The 14,166-nt window shown below is 57.1% G+C and overlaps 1 protein-coding gene across 1 annotated transcript; it reads right to left on the bottom strand.

The window, feature by feature from the left end:
• Positions 1-2,135: 2,135 nt before the first annotated feature.
• LOC123253068 (mas-related G-protein coupled receptor member E-like) lies at positions 2,136-3,125 on the bottom strand. Its single transcript, XM_044682350.1, has one exon. It carries the CDS (start codon positions 3,123-3,125, stop codon positions 2,136-2,138), a length of 990 nt encoding a protein of 329 aa, XP_044538285.1.
• Positions 3,126-14,166: the final 11,041 nt, after the last annotated feature.

Raw genomic sequence — 14,166 nt, 5'->3', positions numbered from 1 at the left:
ATTTCTGTCTCTGGTGGCTTTGCTGAAGGATAAGCAGACACGCAGCCAGTTCGTGGCCATGAGGACTGGTCGAACGGCCGGACTGGCAAGGCGGTCACTGTCAGCAGCACTGGAACTCGGACCTTGGCCGGAGGTCTCTAGGCGAGTGCCTCTACGGCACCTGGTCCTTTTGCCCGCGACGAGAGTCCCAGACAGAGTTTAATCTCTCTGGCCGGAGGTCCCCGGTTCCACCTTGGGTGGGCCGCCTCTCCTGTGGTCTCATGCCGGGAATCCCATGCCCTGGCTCGGTCACAGATCTTCCTGCCATCTGTCAGTGGCGTCAGAGGGAGGGAAATGGTGGCTGTGGAGGGGTGGGCGGAGGGGATGGAGAGCCCAGGGACGCCACCCGCTGACGGAAGTGATAACCTTAGCTGGCCCTAGGCAGGTGGAGGCCGGGCCGCCTTCCTCTGGGGCCTGAGGCCCGTCTATCCGGGAAGCTCTGGCCGCTTTCCTCAGTCCCACACGGTGTATGTCCCCTCGAGGACGGAGCCTCTGGCCTGCTCTCTTCCCTCCAAGCCTCGGCCCTTGTATTAAAAAGCTGTTGGGGGAAGAATCAGTCTGTTCTGCTTGGCCCCACCAGGCAGAATTAGGCAGCCCTGCACGGTGGCTAGAGTGCTAAAAGAGGTGGTCAGAGCTCAGACACTCCCAGTGTGACCCTGGCACACAGCAAGCACTTGCTAGCGCCTTGTTGATTGTTCACTGGCTTTCGAAGCCTCAGTTTCCTTTTTTTTTAACTCCTCACCTTCCATCTTGGAGTCAATACTGTGCATTGGCTCCAAGGCAGAAGAGTGGTCAGGGTGGGCCATGGGGGTCAAGTGACTTGCCCAGGGTCCCACGGCTGGGAAGTGTCTGAAGCCGAATTTGAACCCAGGACCTCCCATCTCTAGGCCTGGCTCTCCATCCACTGAGCTGCCCAGCTGCCCCCTCTGTTTCCTTTAAGGCTACCTTGGGTCGCTTCTGGCTCTACAGTTCTGATCCGAGAGTCAGGTTCCACCTGGATGTAAGGAAGTCCCAAGCAGCAGCCCGCAGGAGGCAGCGCCCTGTAGCCTCCTCACGTGGACGCACGGGCGGCCGGCCCTGTGGATGGGAGGCGGGAGGAGGCTCTTTGGAAGTGGGGCAGACCCGGGATGCCAGCATCCTTCTGCCGTGCCATCTCGAGTCTCTGTTCCTCCCCTCGGAACCTTTGGGCTTTGGACGGGACACGGCCGAGGCTCCATCCCTCACCGGGCATCGCTCGCCCTCCTCCTCCGGGGCCAAGATTGCTTCGTGAGCCCCAAGGCGGGCGGCCAGTTCTCTGCTCCTCAGCGAGAGGCTCCTGACCTGGAATACCCAAATCCCATGCACTGGCCGCGGCCGTCTGAGCTGTAGCCTTACTTGCCCGGGCCAGGGGCAGAGGGACTGAGGGAGAGAAACCGGCCTTCTGGATCGGAGGGCCCGTGGAGCGGGAGAGCAGACAGACTTTGGGGTCTCCACAGGTAGTTGCCAGGAACTCGCTGGGAAGGGGGGAAGTCGAGCGGGTTAGAGGGCCCCTCCGGCGTGGGCTTCAAGGGCAGCGATTGCTGCCAAGTGCTTAGTTTAACGGGTTGTCCAGGCTAGAGAGTTCAAACCCAGCTGGCTCTCCCATCCCCCTGGCCGGGCTAGGGGCGCCCCAGAACCCCCCTTTGGGCCAGAGTCTGTCTGGGGTGTCTAGTGAGCCTTCATGTGGCATTTGGGCCAAGGGTGCGTCTCTGCACTGCTAACGGTTTTCTGTGTTGTCTGCCGGCCTTTGCCCGTCGTCTGCGCCCCCCAACGCCCTGCTACCCCCAAACCGCCCTGGCCATGTGGGAGGAATAAGCCCTGCGACGTCGGGGCCCCCGGCCTGGCGAGGACAGAAGACGGGGCGTGCCGAGGGGCCGGAGGCTCACGAAAGCCTCCACGTGCTACGAGCCGGCCCAGGTCCTGGCAGAAATGCAGCGAGGCGGGACGCCGGGCCGGCCGGTCTGCCCCCCGCGGAGGAAAGGCGAGGGGAGCGGCTGGCGGGGGTGGGGAGGGGGCAGGCCCCGCGGCTAGATGTGAGCGGAGGGGAAGGGTCCGGCCTCCCCGGGGGCCGCCCGGGCCTACATGTCCACGGGGCCCGTGTCCAGCATCTCTCCCCTCTCGGCCAGCTCCTCCTCGTCCCCCAGAGCTCTCAAGAGGACGGTCTTGAGGGGCTCCCGGAAGCCGCCTGGCCGCGGGCTGCCCACGCAGAAGTAGATGGGCGGCTTGGCCGCGCTGTTCACGGCGGCCATGAGCACACTGAGGTAATAGTAATAGTCCGGGATGTGCAGCCAGTTCAGAGACAGCCGGTAGATGCCGAAGGGGAGGCCGCAGAAGAGGAAGGTGAGCACGAGGAACAGAACCAGGCTGTAGAACTTCTGGGGCCAGCGGCGCGGCGAGCCGCACTCCGTGCGGACGAGCAGGACCAGGCTGGACACGCACATGCAGGCCAAGAGGAGGCCGAGCAAGGCCACCCTGGCCAAGCCGATGTGGCCGCACAGGGTGCCCGCGTTGCCGCCCGACAGCTCCCCGCAGGTGCCGTAGGACAGGAAGTGCAGCAGGAGGCAGAGAGCCCAGAGCAGGGCGCACACGACGGCCGACGTGTGGGCCGGCCGCCGGCGCTGGTAGCAGCCGGGCCACAGGGAGGCGGCGCACTGCTCGGCGCTGACGGCCCCCAGGAGGCTCAGGCCCACCGTGTAGAAGAAGAACCTCAGCGCCAGGAGGCTGTCGTAGACGTAGTGGGGGAAGCTGAAGCGGTCCTGGAGGGTCTCGGGAATGACGATGGCCATGTGGCAGCAGAGGAAGAGAAAGTCGGCGCTGGCCAGGTCCAGGAGGTAGATGGAGAAGTTGTTCCGGTGGACGTGGCTGCTCAGGAGCCAGAGGACCAGGCCGTTCCCCACCAAGCCGCCCAGCCCCGCCAGCTCGGTCAGGGCGAGGATGAAGATGTTGAAGACGACCCCCTCCTCCTCCTCGTTCTTGTTCATGACGTACTTCATGCCCTCCGTCCGGTTCCCGTCCGCATAAGGCCAAGCCGAGAACACGGGAACCTGGTCTCCGGGGCCCGGCTCCATGCTCCGGAACCCTCCGAGGGCCGCCCGACGTCCCTGCGAACACAATGACCACACGGCGATGCCTGAGGAACTCCTTCCACGTCCCTCCCCCGCCCCAGCCTCAGACCCCCCGTGACCCCCAGAGGTACCCCGGGCTGGCCACAGGGACCAAGAAGACTCGCCTCTGGGCTGGGATTGCCTGGAATAAGCCCTCCGTCCGCCCTCGGAGGCGGCCACCAGGCACTATGTGGAGAGACTCAGCCTTCCTGGCCCTTAATGAGCACCCAGAAGCTTCCCTCAGCTCGGGCCTGCGCGGGGGCTCCGGGGACCCTCTGAGAGAGAGACAGACGCGTCACGCTTGTCTGGGCTGCGGATCACCCTGAAAATCTCCAGGCACCGGGGAGACGGGCATCGCATTTCGGGGCCACTTTGGGTGGCGGCTCTCAGAGCAAAGCTGGGCAGCCACTGTCTGGGGTGGTCAGTCGGGCAAGAGATCCCCGGCCAGGCCAGCTTTCTCTCTCCTTTTCATTTGCCTGATGAGTTTCTGCTGGTAGGTGGGGACGGCCTCCCTTTGGGGTAGGAGGACGAGGAGGCTTTGCTCGTTTGACCCTCTGCTCTGCCGTCTTCCAGGATCGCCGGCCTTCTCTGATCAGGCCGCTCCCTGGGACCTGAGGGGGAGGGTTGGCAGGCCCAGACGCCCGGGAGCTTCCTCCTCCTTTAGCCCAACTAGAGCCGCCCTCTGCCCTGCCTGACTCTTCTGAAGCTCAGAAAGGCTTCGAGTTAGCCCACGGACATCCGCTGGGGAGGGAAAGAGATTTATCCAAACAAGTAAACTGAGGAATAGCTTCTGTGCCCACCCGCCCCTCCTGCCTGCCCTCTGCCCCCGCTGCGAAAGGCGGGGAGTAATTCAAAGACTTTCTAAGTCCGCTTGCCATCCCCTCCTCTCCCCCCGGGGCCTCTGGACCCTGCTCCAGGCTCCTCTGGGCAGGCCGCGGTTCTCTGAGCCCTTTGGCCAGGCTCTCTCCCAGGGCCCTGCCAATGACTCCACAACGCCTCCTGAGGAAGCCCTGCTCGGGCTGACCACCGCAGGCCCTAAGAGAGAGCCCCCGGGCTGGCATCATGGGATCCCCGGGGGTCTGAGCTGCGGTAGAACCCAAGTGAGTTCCTGAGCGTGGACAAGAGAATCCAGAACCAGGAGAAGGTGGGCTGGGCAGGTGGCTAGAAAACAGCCGCTTGGCACATTCAGGGAGTGCCCAGCCCGAGGGAGGCGCCGCCCTTCCACCCATGAGGTGGGGCAGGATGGCAGGGGGAGGGGCCTAATGCCCCGGCACTCAGCCCTCTCCTTCCCGTGCCCATCCCCTGAAGGGAGACAAAAGAGGACCCTGGAAGGGACAGGGCAAAGGGGCCAGCCGAGGGGGAAGGAGGGGGAAGGCCAGGGAAACGGGGCAGGAAGGTGGAATCCCTATGCCCATCCGGGCCCCCAGGGCAGGGCTCCAGGGCAGGGCCCCCAGGGCAGGGCTCCAGGGCAGGGCCCCCAGGGCAGGGCTCCAGGGCAGGGCTCCGGGGCTCCCTTACCAGGCCCGAGGTCCCCTGGGCTGCACCATCAGCTCAGTAGCCCAAGCCCCAGGGATGGTGGGGAGCCCGGGGGCTGGGAGACTGGGCAGAAAGGAACAAGGAGGGGGTGTGCGTGTGTGTGATGGGGGCGCGGACAAAAACAGAGGAGAGCCGGCCTACCCCCAGGGGACCTCTTCTGTGCGCCCAGTGACTCCGGGCGGCTCCCAGCTCGGGCCTGGGCTCCATCCACCTGTAGTGGGACATCGGGAGGGAGAGCCGGGGGTCAGCCCAGGGAGGTGAGCGCACGCTGCAGCCCGGGGATGTGGGAGAGTCCCGAGCCTCCTCCGAGCCGGCCCAAGGGCCACTCCCTCCCCCCAGAGAAGGACTCCGCGGGCAGACCATCCCGCTCCCTCTCACCTTCCGCGGTGCGGAGCTTGGAACTGGCGGCGCTCACACGGGAGATCCAGCTGCGGCGCCTCCTTCCCCGCCCGGAGGATGGGATCAGGGCGGCTCCCGGACAGCCGCTCGCTGGCTCGGGGTGGAGCGGGGCGGGGGAGCGTCACGTGGTGCCAGTCCACTTGTCCGAGGCCCCGGGCCTCGGCTGCCCCTCCCGGCACTGGGTGCGGGGCGGGGCGGCATCAGCACCGCCTTTCGGAGCATCCCCGTTTCCCCGGACGGGCAAACCTCCCCGCCGGTGCATCAGTGTCGCCCCACCTTCCGGGGTCCGCGTCTCCCAAGCGCCTCGGGACACTCCTCTAGAGCCGAAATGGGGCCGAGGAAACTGAGGCACCGGCAAGTGAAATGGCCTGCCTGGGTCACGCGGCTACGACGTGTCCTCAAAGGGGGGCTCCCAGCAAGCACCTCCCAGAGCTTCCCCTCCCCCCCCCCCCCGAACCTTCAGGACTTCCCGACACATTCAGTTCCGTGCAATCCGGGGTCCCCCCAGGGCGTCCTGCTGCTCCCTTGGCTTTCTGGGGCCTGCGGGGGGCGCTGGAAGCCAGGGGATGGCCCGGGGCCCGCCGGGGTTCCCGAGGCAGCTCTCTGGTCTTTCGGGGCTCCGGTCCGAGGTTCGCGGGCCAGCTTCGGGACTCCGGCCCGGTCACTCCACGGCTGGGGCTGCGGCTTTTCCTTCTCTCCGTTGGGTTCGCTCTTGTGCCTCTGCCAGACTTCCTGGAAGTGGGCCAAGCTGGGGGTCGCCCCGGGCTGCTGCCCCGCCCCGTGCGCAAACCTACTGTGTGCGCGAAGAACCCACCAGCCCATGCTGTCACCCCGCCTCGGGGACCCCCTTTTCTGTACGGGGGGGCCCTGAGAGCCGCCCCAGCGTTTGCGGGGCTATTCAGTGGAGGAGAGTCGGAGCGCTTCCTGCGGGCTCCGGAGGGCAGAGCTCGGGCCGGGGCGGGATCGTGGCTTGGAGAAACTTGGCCCTCCGGAGAGTTTCCCAGGGCGGCCCGAGCTGCCAGGCAAGGGGTGGCTCCCTTCCCCGGGAAGCGCCTCGAGGAAACGCCGGATGGCTCCTTGGGGGCGCGGAGGACCTGCGGAGCCCCTTCCCTCTGGTGTCCGCCCGCCTCCCAGCCCCCACCCGGGGCTGCAGCCCGGAAAGCCGTCTGATGGGCTAAACTCCCGGAGCGCGGGGGGGGCGTGTCTGCTCCAGACTTCCCCCGGCTGGAAGGGGCTGATGGGAACAATTTGCTAACGTGCCCGAAGGCGGCAGAAGCAGGGAGGAAGCCGAGGACTTGGAGGGCTCTGGAAGAGACACTGAGGCTGAGAAATCCGAGCCACCCGCCCCGTTTAAGCCCGCCCCGCGGCTGCCAAACCATACCGGCAGGCCCGACTTTTTGCAGCTTTTGGATCCAAAGGCCGGAGGAACTGGCAAAGACAACCAACCACAGACGGCCATTTAGAGAAAGGGCTTCTCTGCCCGAGATTCCTTTCAGCCCTGAAGTGGTGATCTGTAACGGAGAGAGGCTGCAGACTTCCCGGCGCCATCACCGGCCCATAGAGATAGAGCCGGAAGACACCTTGGGAAGGTCTTCTATTCCCCAAACCCCATTTCCCAGAAAAAAGGAGGCTTGAGCAAAGAAGGCAAATGACTTGTCCAAGGTCAAACATGACAGTGCTAGCAATTCAAACCCAGCCCCTCAGAGTCCTCCCACAGCCCTTTCTCTGTTTTACTGCTCTTCAGCAGGAAAGGACTTTAGCGAAGCTTGGAAGAAAAAGAAGCCACGGGTCACCCTTCAGCACGAAGCCCTCAAAGGCAAAAGCTTCTTTGCTGTTGGGACTTGGGCTTGGACTCCAACTGATTAGGGGTGAATCCATAAACCGCTCATGAACATCGACATGTATGATGCTAAGCACTGTGCTGGATGCTGACAATGCCAAGGAAAAGCAGAGCTGGTCCCTGCCCGAAGGTCAGAATGGGTGGATGATTTAGACATAAAGGCTCCAGGCAGCTGGGTGGCTCAGTGATTGAGAGCCAGGCTTAGAGATGGGAGGTCCTGGGTTCAAATCTGGCCTCAGACACTTCCCAGCTGGGTGACCCTGGGCAAGTCACTTGACCCCCATGGCCCACCCTGACCACTCTTCCACCAAGGAGCCGATACACAGAAGTTGAGTTTAGAAAAAAATAGACATAAAGGAGAATAGAGGAACGTGGAATAGTTTCCGTGTCAGATGTATGGAGACGGGAGGAATTTATGACCAAATGAGCTCGAAAGCTTCGCAAGCTATACAATGAATCACTTTGTGCAAACTTAAACTAAAGTTTGTACAAACAGAACCAAAGCCATTGAGATTAGAAGAGAAACAACAAAAAGGGGGACATTTTATAGCAAATTTCCCTGCTAAAGGTCTCATTTCTCAGTAGAGAACTAAGTCAAACGTGGAAGCATACAAGTCCTTCTCCAAAGGCGAATGGTCGAAGGAGATGAAAAAGCAATTTTCAGATGAAGAAATCAAAACTATCAACATTCGCATGAAAAAGTGTTCTAAATCCCTTTTGATTAGAAAAATGCAAATTAAAGCCACTCAGAGACACGGCCTCCCATCTATCAGACTGGCCAATATGGCAGTAAAGGAAAATGATAAATGGTGGAGGGGATGTGGCAAAATTGGGACACTGGTGCATTGTTGGTGGAGTTGTGAACGGATCCAACCAATCTGGAGGGCAATTCGGAAAGCATATTCTTTGACCCAGTAACACAGCCGCTAGGTCTATACCCCAAAGAGATCAGAAAAAGGGGAAAGGACCTACCCGTACAAAAAGATTTACAGCTGTTCTTTTTGTGGTGCCAAAGAATTGGAAGCTAAAGGGATGTCCCTCCATTGGGCAGTGGCTGAGTAAATTGTACATGATTGGGATGGAATATTATTGTGCTGGAAGGAGTGCTGAACTGGAGGATTTCAGGGAGAGCTGGAAAGCCCTTCAGGGACAGATGCAGAGTGAAATAAGCAGACCCAGGAGAACACTGTATACAGTGGCAGCAATACTATACGATGACCATCTGTGAAAGACTTAGCTGCTCTCAGCAGTACAATAATCTGGAACAATTCCATAGGCCTTCTGACAAAGAATCTCCACCTCTAGAGTAAGAAGCTTTGCAGTTAGAATGCGGATCAAAGCTAACTATTTTTCACTTCAGTTTATCTGAGTTTTTATTTGGGAGTTTGGCTTCGACTGCGTGTCCTCTTTCAATAGTGAGCAATATGGAAGTAAGTTGTGCGTGACATTGTGGGAGAGTTTGCTATTACCTGGTTCTGGAGGGCACCCACTCAAAGGATTACCAGGCTCCGATGAATTTAAAAATAGAGGAATTTATTAAATGAAGGGAGGGGAGGCAAGCACAGGGGAAGTCTGCCTCTGGGACCACATGACCGGAAAGGAAGGCGGGGAGGGAGACAAACAAGGAGGACTGGGTGACATTCCCCTGGGAGATGCCTTGGTTTCTGGGCTAGAGCATAGTTATACATTGTTTGTGGCATGGGAAGCCCTGATGCTAAAGGTGGGTGAGTTGCCTAGCTCAGAGGATCCAGTGGTGTTTGAGATGCAAAGGGAAAGCGCACATCTGTGCTAATGCCCTCCTCATCGCCCTCATAAAACCAGGGGAAATGCATCTCCCACAGAAGGAAATGCATCTCTCGGAGGATCCTTTGTTTATGCAGTTGACTCTTTGGTTGCACCAGGGCCAGCTTTCTTCTGCTACTTGCATTCCTGGGGCCCAGGATCAAGGAATTCTTCACTTACTTTTTCTGACCTGAGATTCCCCTAGAAACTTGGGTCCTGCACCCCCATTCCAATAATACATGTATAGCCCAGATTAAATTGCTTACCGTCTCTGGGAGAGGGGAGGGAAGGGTGGAGGGGGGACAATTTGGAGCTTATCATTTTGGGAGACGTATGTTGAAAATTGTTATTATATTATTATATTATAATTGGGAAATTATAATTATATTATATATTATATATAATTATATTACATATGTTATATACATATAATTGGGAAATTATAACTGGGAAAATAAAATATTAAAAAAAAATTTAAAATACAGTTAAAGAAAAATAAAAAATAGTCCCTGCCCTCCAGGAGTTTACAGTCTAAGGCAGTGATTCCCAAAGTGGGCGCTACTGCCCCCTGGTGGGTGCTGCAGCGATCCAGGGAGTTGGTGATGACCACAGGTGCATTTGGGGGCAGTAAGGGGGCAGTGATCCTATGTGACAGGGGGCACTAAGTCATATTTTTTCTGGAAAGGGGGCGGTAGGCCAAAAAATTTGGGAACCACTGGTCTAAGGGGAGATCCAGCATACAGCTAAATAAATGTATACAGAATACATACAAAATAAATACAAGGTAATTTTTTTTTTCTGGGATGTGGATGGGAGAGGAGAGGTACTAATTGCTGGAGAAGGGATCAGGAAAGGCTTCTTGTGGAAGGCATCACTGGAGGGGAGTTTTAAGGGAAATGAACCCCTTATATGTATTATAGGAGAAAAAAATCTACATTTTGGGTTCACGTGGTAGGATGTCCCAGGATAACCAAGGAATTTGGGACAGTGAAATTCTCCTTTGAGTAACTGATATCACGTTGGCTCCCCTTTGACTTCTATTGGAAAGGTGTCAAACAGTCTTCCCTTAGCACTTTTATTCCATGAGTCAGGTTTAGTCAGGTGAAGTTAATATTAACCGAAGACAGACGTTCAGTTAGCCAAAAGTTGCAAGGGAGGTGACGCAGAGGATTGAATAATAAAAACCAATGAAAGGAAATCAAAAATAAAAAATTCCCATTAAATAAGAAGTGGAGGTGAGGAGGAAGTGCATTCTAGGCATGGAGAACAGTGAGTGAGAAGGCATGGAGGTGGGACATGGAATATCCTCTATATTTTTTTTAATTTTTATATAATTTTAAACCCTTACCTTCCATCTTGGCATCAATACTGTGTATTGGCGCCAAGGCAGAAGAGTGGGAAGGGCCAGGCAATGGGGGTCAAGTGACTTGCCCAGGATCACACAGCTGGGAAGTGTCTGAGGTCAGATTTGAACCTAGGACCTCCCATCTCTAGGCCTGGCTCTCCATCCACTGAGCCACCCAGCTGCTCCCAGAACATCCTATATATGAGGAACTTTAAGGATGGGAGAAATTCAAATGAAGTCTATTTTGTAATTGCTTCTCTATTGTATTGATTTAATGCCATAATTGATTCTGTGTTTTCTTTTTCTTTAAACCTTTGCTTTCAGTCTTAGAATGTGTATTGGCTCCCAGGCAGAAGATCAGGAAGGGCTAGACAGTGGGGATTAACTGACTTCCCCAGGGCCACATCTAGGAAGTGTCTGAGGCCAGATTTGAACCCTCCTGGCTCTAGCCCTGGCTCTCAATCCACTGGCTCAGCTAGCTACATTCTTAAGTCCCCTTTTTATGTCCTTTAGTAAATTCAGGAATTTAGCTTTCCCCTCTGAGCTGGGTTAAGGGTCAGCCTGAGCATTCGTGGTTTTAAGGAGAAGGAAAGGCTCATCTCCATCGATCCCATCGTCTCTTGAGCATATGCCAAGAAATCAGGGGCTATATTGAAACCCTAAAGCTGGCTCTAATGGACACCTTGTCTCTGAACTGTCCTTACACCATTAAGGAAAGCTGTTATCTCACCGACAACCCTTTTGGGTGCCAAGGAGTCTGCTGACTGATCCACGAGCAAAGGTTACAGATGCCCTAAACCAGTCATCAACGGAGCCCTCAATGACAGAAGAGGTGGCCACTAACCTCCTGTGGGCACTACCCTAAATTCCTAAACACTGTCCTAGCCTAAATGTTCCTGCCCTCACCATGATGTCTGCCCTCCCTCCGGTCACGTTGCTCCTTCCAATCCTGCCCCCGCTCATCGTTGACTCTGGCCTAGCTCAAGTAGCCATTCAGCCAATTTGCCGATAATTTTGTGCTTTATTAGTCATTCGATAGCTTGGAATTCTGTACCTCGGGCTACTTTCATTCACTTCCACCTTTACAAGCGCCAGCTCGATAGGCTACACGGAGGGGACAGAAGAGTGATGAGGCCCGAGGCTGGTAGGAATAATCTACAAGCCAGCAGAGTCAAGTCAGGTTTCCCAGGCCACGCTGTAGGGAGGAGGGCATGGCTAGACTACAGCCCACCTGAAAAACAGTCTTGTGGTTTTAGGGGACTCCAAGATGGACATACATCAATAACGTGTGTTGATGCACTCAGGACTAAGAAGGGGATCGCCCCACAATGTCTTCCCTTGGCAAACCTCCCTGGAATACTGTTTGTTTTTCATTTTTTAAACCCTTAACTTCTGTGTATTGGCTCCTTAGTGGAAGAGTGGTGAGGGTGGGCCATGAGGGTCAAGTGACTTGCCCAGGGTCACACAGCTGGGAAGTGTCTGAGGCCAGATTTGAACCCAGGACCTCCCGTCTCTAGGCCTGACTCTATCCACTGAGCTACCCAGCTGCCTCCAGGAATATACATTTAGAGAGATTTAGGTTGGGGGCAAGGGGAAATGCCCCTGAGTCAAAGAGCTTGAGAACCTCTTGTTGGAGGTGCCACAGAGGGGATGCCCGGCATTCTGTGACACTGAAGAAACAAGCAAGAACTGTGGGGCCCTTCACTTTCCACATCTCCCAGGGTTCCATGCAGCGAGAAAGGTGTGATGGGACGGAGGACATGGTCTGCCGGAGCCTTCCCAGCCTTCCCATTCTGTTCGGTCTTTCTCATCTGTCTGGACAGAATTCTCTGGGCCGGGTCTAGAGGAGGAAGCCGGTCTGGGAGACAATTTGTTGTTTGGGGGGCGGTCCGGGTCGCCCCTTCATGACCCCATTGGCAGAGATGCTAGCGTGGTTTGTCACTTTCTTCTGCAGCTCATTTTACACGCTAGGAGACTGAGGCAAGCAGGATTGAGTGACTTGGCCAGGGCCACACAGCGATAAGTGTCTAAGGCTGGATGTGCACCGAAGAAGACGAGTCTTCCTCTCTCTGGCCTGGGTGCTGTCTCTCCTGTGCCAGCATTGCCCCGCCTGTGAGGCAGCAGGCGCTGCTGCTCTCGGGCACCTTTTGGGGCAGTCATCGGACGGTGGCGCTTTCCCCAAACGGAGCGTCTTTCTGTCTTCTTCAGCTGCACGGTGGATGGAGCCTGACAAACCCCGAAAGGGAGGCTTTCTCCAGGGCTAGACTCGAATTCAGGCCCGAGGCGTTCCTTAGGGCGTCTCCACTTCCTTCCCCCGAGGTGTCTGAGGCCAGGGTGGGGTACAAAGCTCAGACCGGCAGGGCCGGAGTCTGGAAGACCTCCTCGAATCCCGCACCTGCCACAGACTAGCCCAATGTGGGCAAAGCACCGCATCCCTCTCGGCCTACTGCCGTCTGCTCTGGAACCTCCCTGGCGAGGATCGGGGGACCCCTGGAGGAGATCCCCGCGGATTGCGAAGGGCAGTACAGCAAGGCTGCGATGAGCCTCCGTCAACACCAGGGGGCGTCCGAGCTCCTTGTTTCTCTATCGGGTTCTCCCTGGCCTGGCCGGGGATCCAGCGTGGGGCGCGCCTCCATCCTCCGCTAAAGCTCCCGGCTCGGTGGGCCCCGTCTAGGCGGTCGGGTCGCCAGTGTTTCTCCGAAGGCCACGTACAAGCCATAATGAATGAAAGCTTTTATTCGGTGTAGACCCGGGGCGAAGCGCATTGAAAGAAGCCTTTCTGGGCTCAGTTACGGAGAAACGAATTCTGACCGGGGGCTCCGGCCGAGGCAGGATTCCGCCTCCCCCCCCAACCCCCTCCTCCGAGCAGTCCCGAGGCTGACCTCTCCGGAAGGAGCCCGGGGGGAAGATCTCAGCCCTGCCGCGCCTGGGACTGCGGCGGCCCCTTCCGGGGCTTCGCTCGGACACTCGCTCCGCCAATAAAATGGGTTCGTCCTTCCCAGCCATCCTCATAGCGACCTTCCGTCACTGTATCCCCTCGGAGGAGGAAGCTGCCAGGCAGTGGGGAATGGCTGAGCTCGGTGGATGGAAAGTCAGGCCTAGAGACGGGAGGTCCTGGGTTCAAATCTAGCCTCAGACACTTCCCAGCTGGGTGACCCTGGACAAGTCACTTGACCCCCATGGCCCACCCAGGAGCCACTCTTCCACGTAGGAGCCAATACACAGAAGTGAAGGGTTTAAAAAAAAAATCTATTTCCATGTTGTTCCCATTTGTAGTAGAGGATCCTTTAACAGCAAAACCCTAATCCCATCCCCATTGGCACTCTTTTCTTTAAATGAAAATGTTCATTATCTCTTCCCTCCCCACCTCAGATGCTCCCATCTTTGTCCCTTCCCTACTGCTGTAGAAAGCAACTTCACCTTCCCAGGCTCTGCAGCTCACAATCCCACAATCCCTCTGGATTCCTCCGCCCCCCCCCCCCAATATCCAATCTGTGCACAAGACCTGCCTATATCCTCTTCGCAGCATCTCTTGACTATTCCTCCTTCTCTGCCCTGCTGTTGCTACCACTCTCGTGCAGGCCCGCATCATTTCCCACCTGGTCCACCGCAAGAGCCTTCTGGCAGGTCTGCCGGCCTCCAGCCGCCCCCCCTTCCTTCCCTTCCCCCCCCCCCCCATTCCAGTCCATTTTCCATTCAGCCACTAAAACGATTTCCTAAAATGGAGGTGTGGTGGTGCCCTCTCCCTGCTATAAACTCTGGGGGCTTCCTCTGGCCTCTCCTGCCCAGCCAGGCTCCTTCTGTCTTACTCAGCACAAGCCCTTCAATCCAGTTATTCAGGCTTCCTGGCTGGTCCAGGAGGAAGACTTTGACCTCTCAGCTTCAGGCATTTCCCTCTCAAATGAAAATTTGGAATCCTGTCAAACAGGAAGTTGTTCACCCAGGAAGCATGGTCTGAGCATCGACTGTGCCCAGAGCCTTATGATGACTCCTACCTATTGCTGATGCTCTTAAGCAAAGTCATATTCCTAAGCCCCTTAGTAGAGGGCATGGCTCGCATGGCTCGCATTCAGCCATTTCAGTTGGGTCTGACTCTTCATGAC

The sequence above is a fragment of the Gracilinanus agilis genome, chromosome 6, assembly GCF_016433145.1.
Source record: "Gracilinanus agilis isolate LMUSP501 chromosome 6, AgileGrace, whole genome shotgun sequence".
Lineage (NCBI taxonomy): Eukaryota > Metazoa > Chordata > Mammalia > Didelphimorphia > Didelphidae > Gracilinanus > Gracilinanus agilis.
Note: the sequence above shows the minus strand (reverse complement) of the source record. Positions and strands in the feature narration are given on the sequence as shown.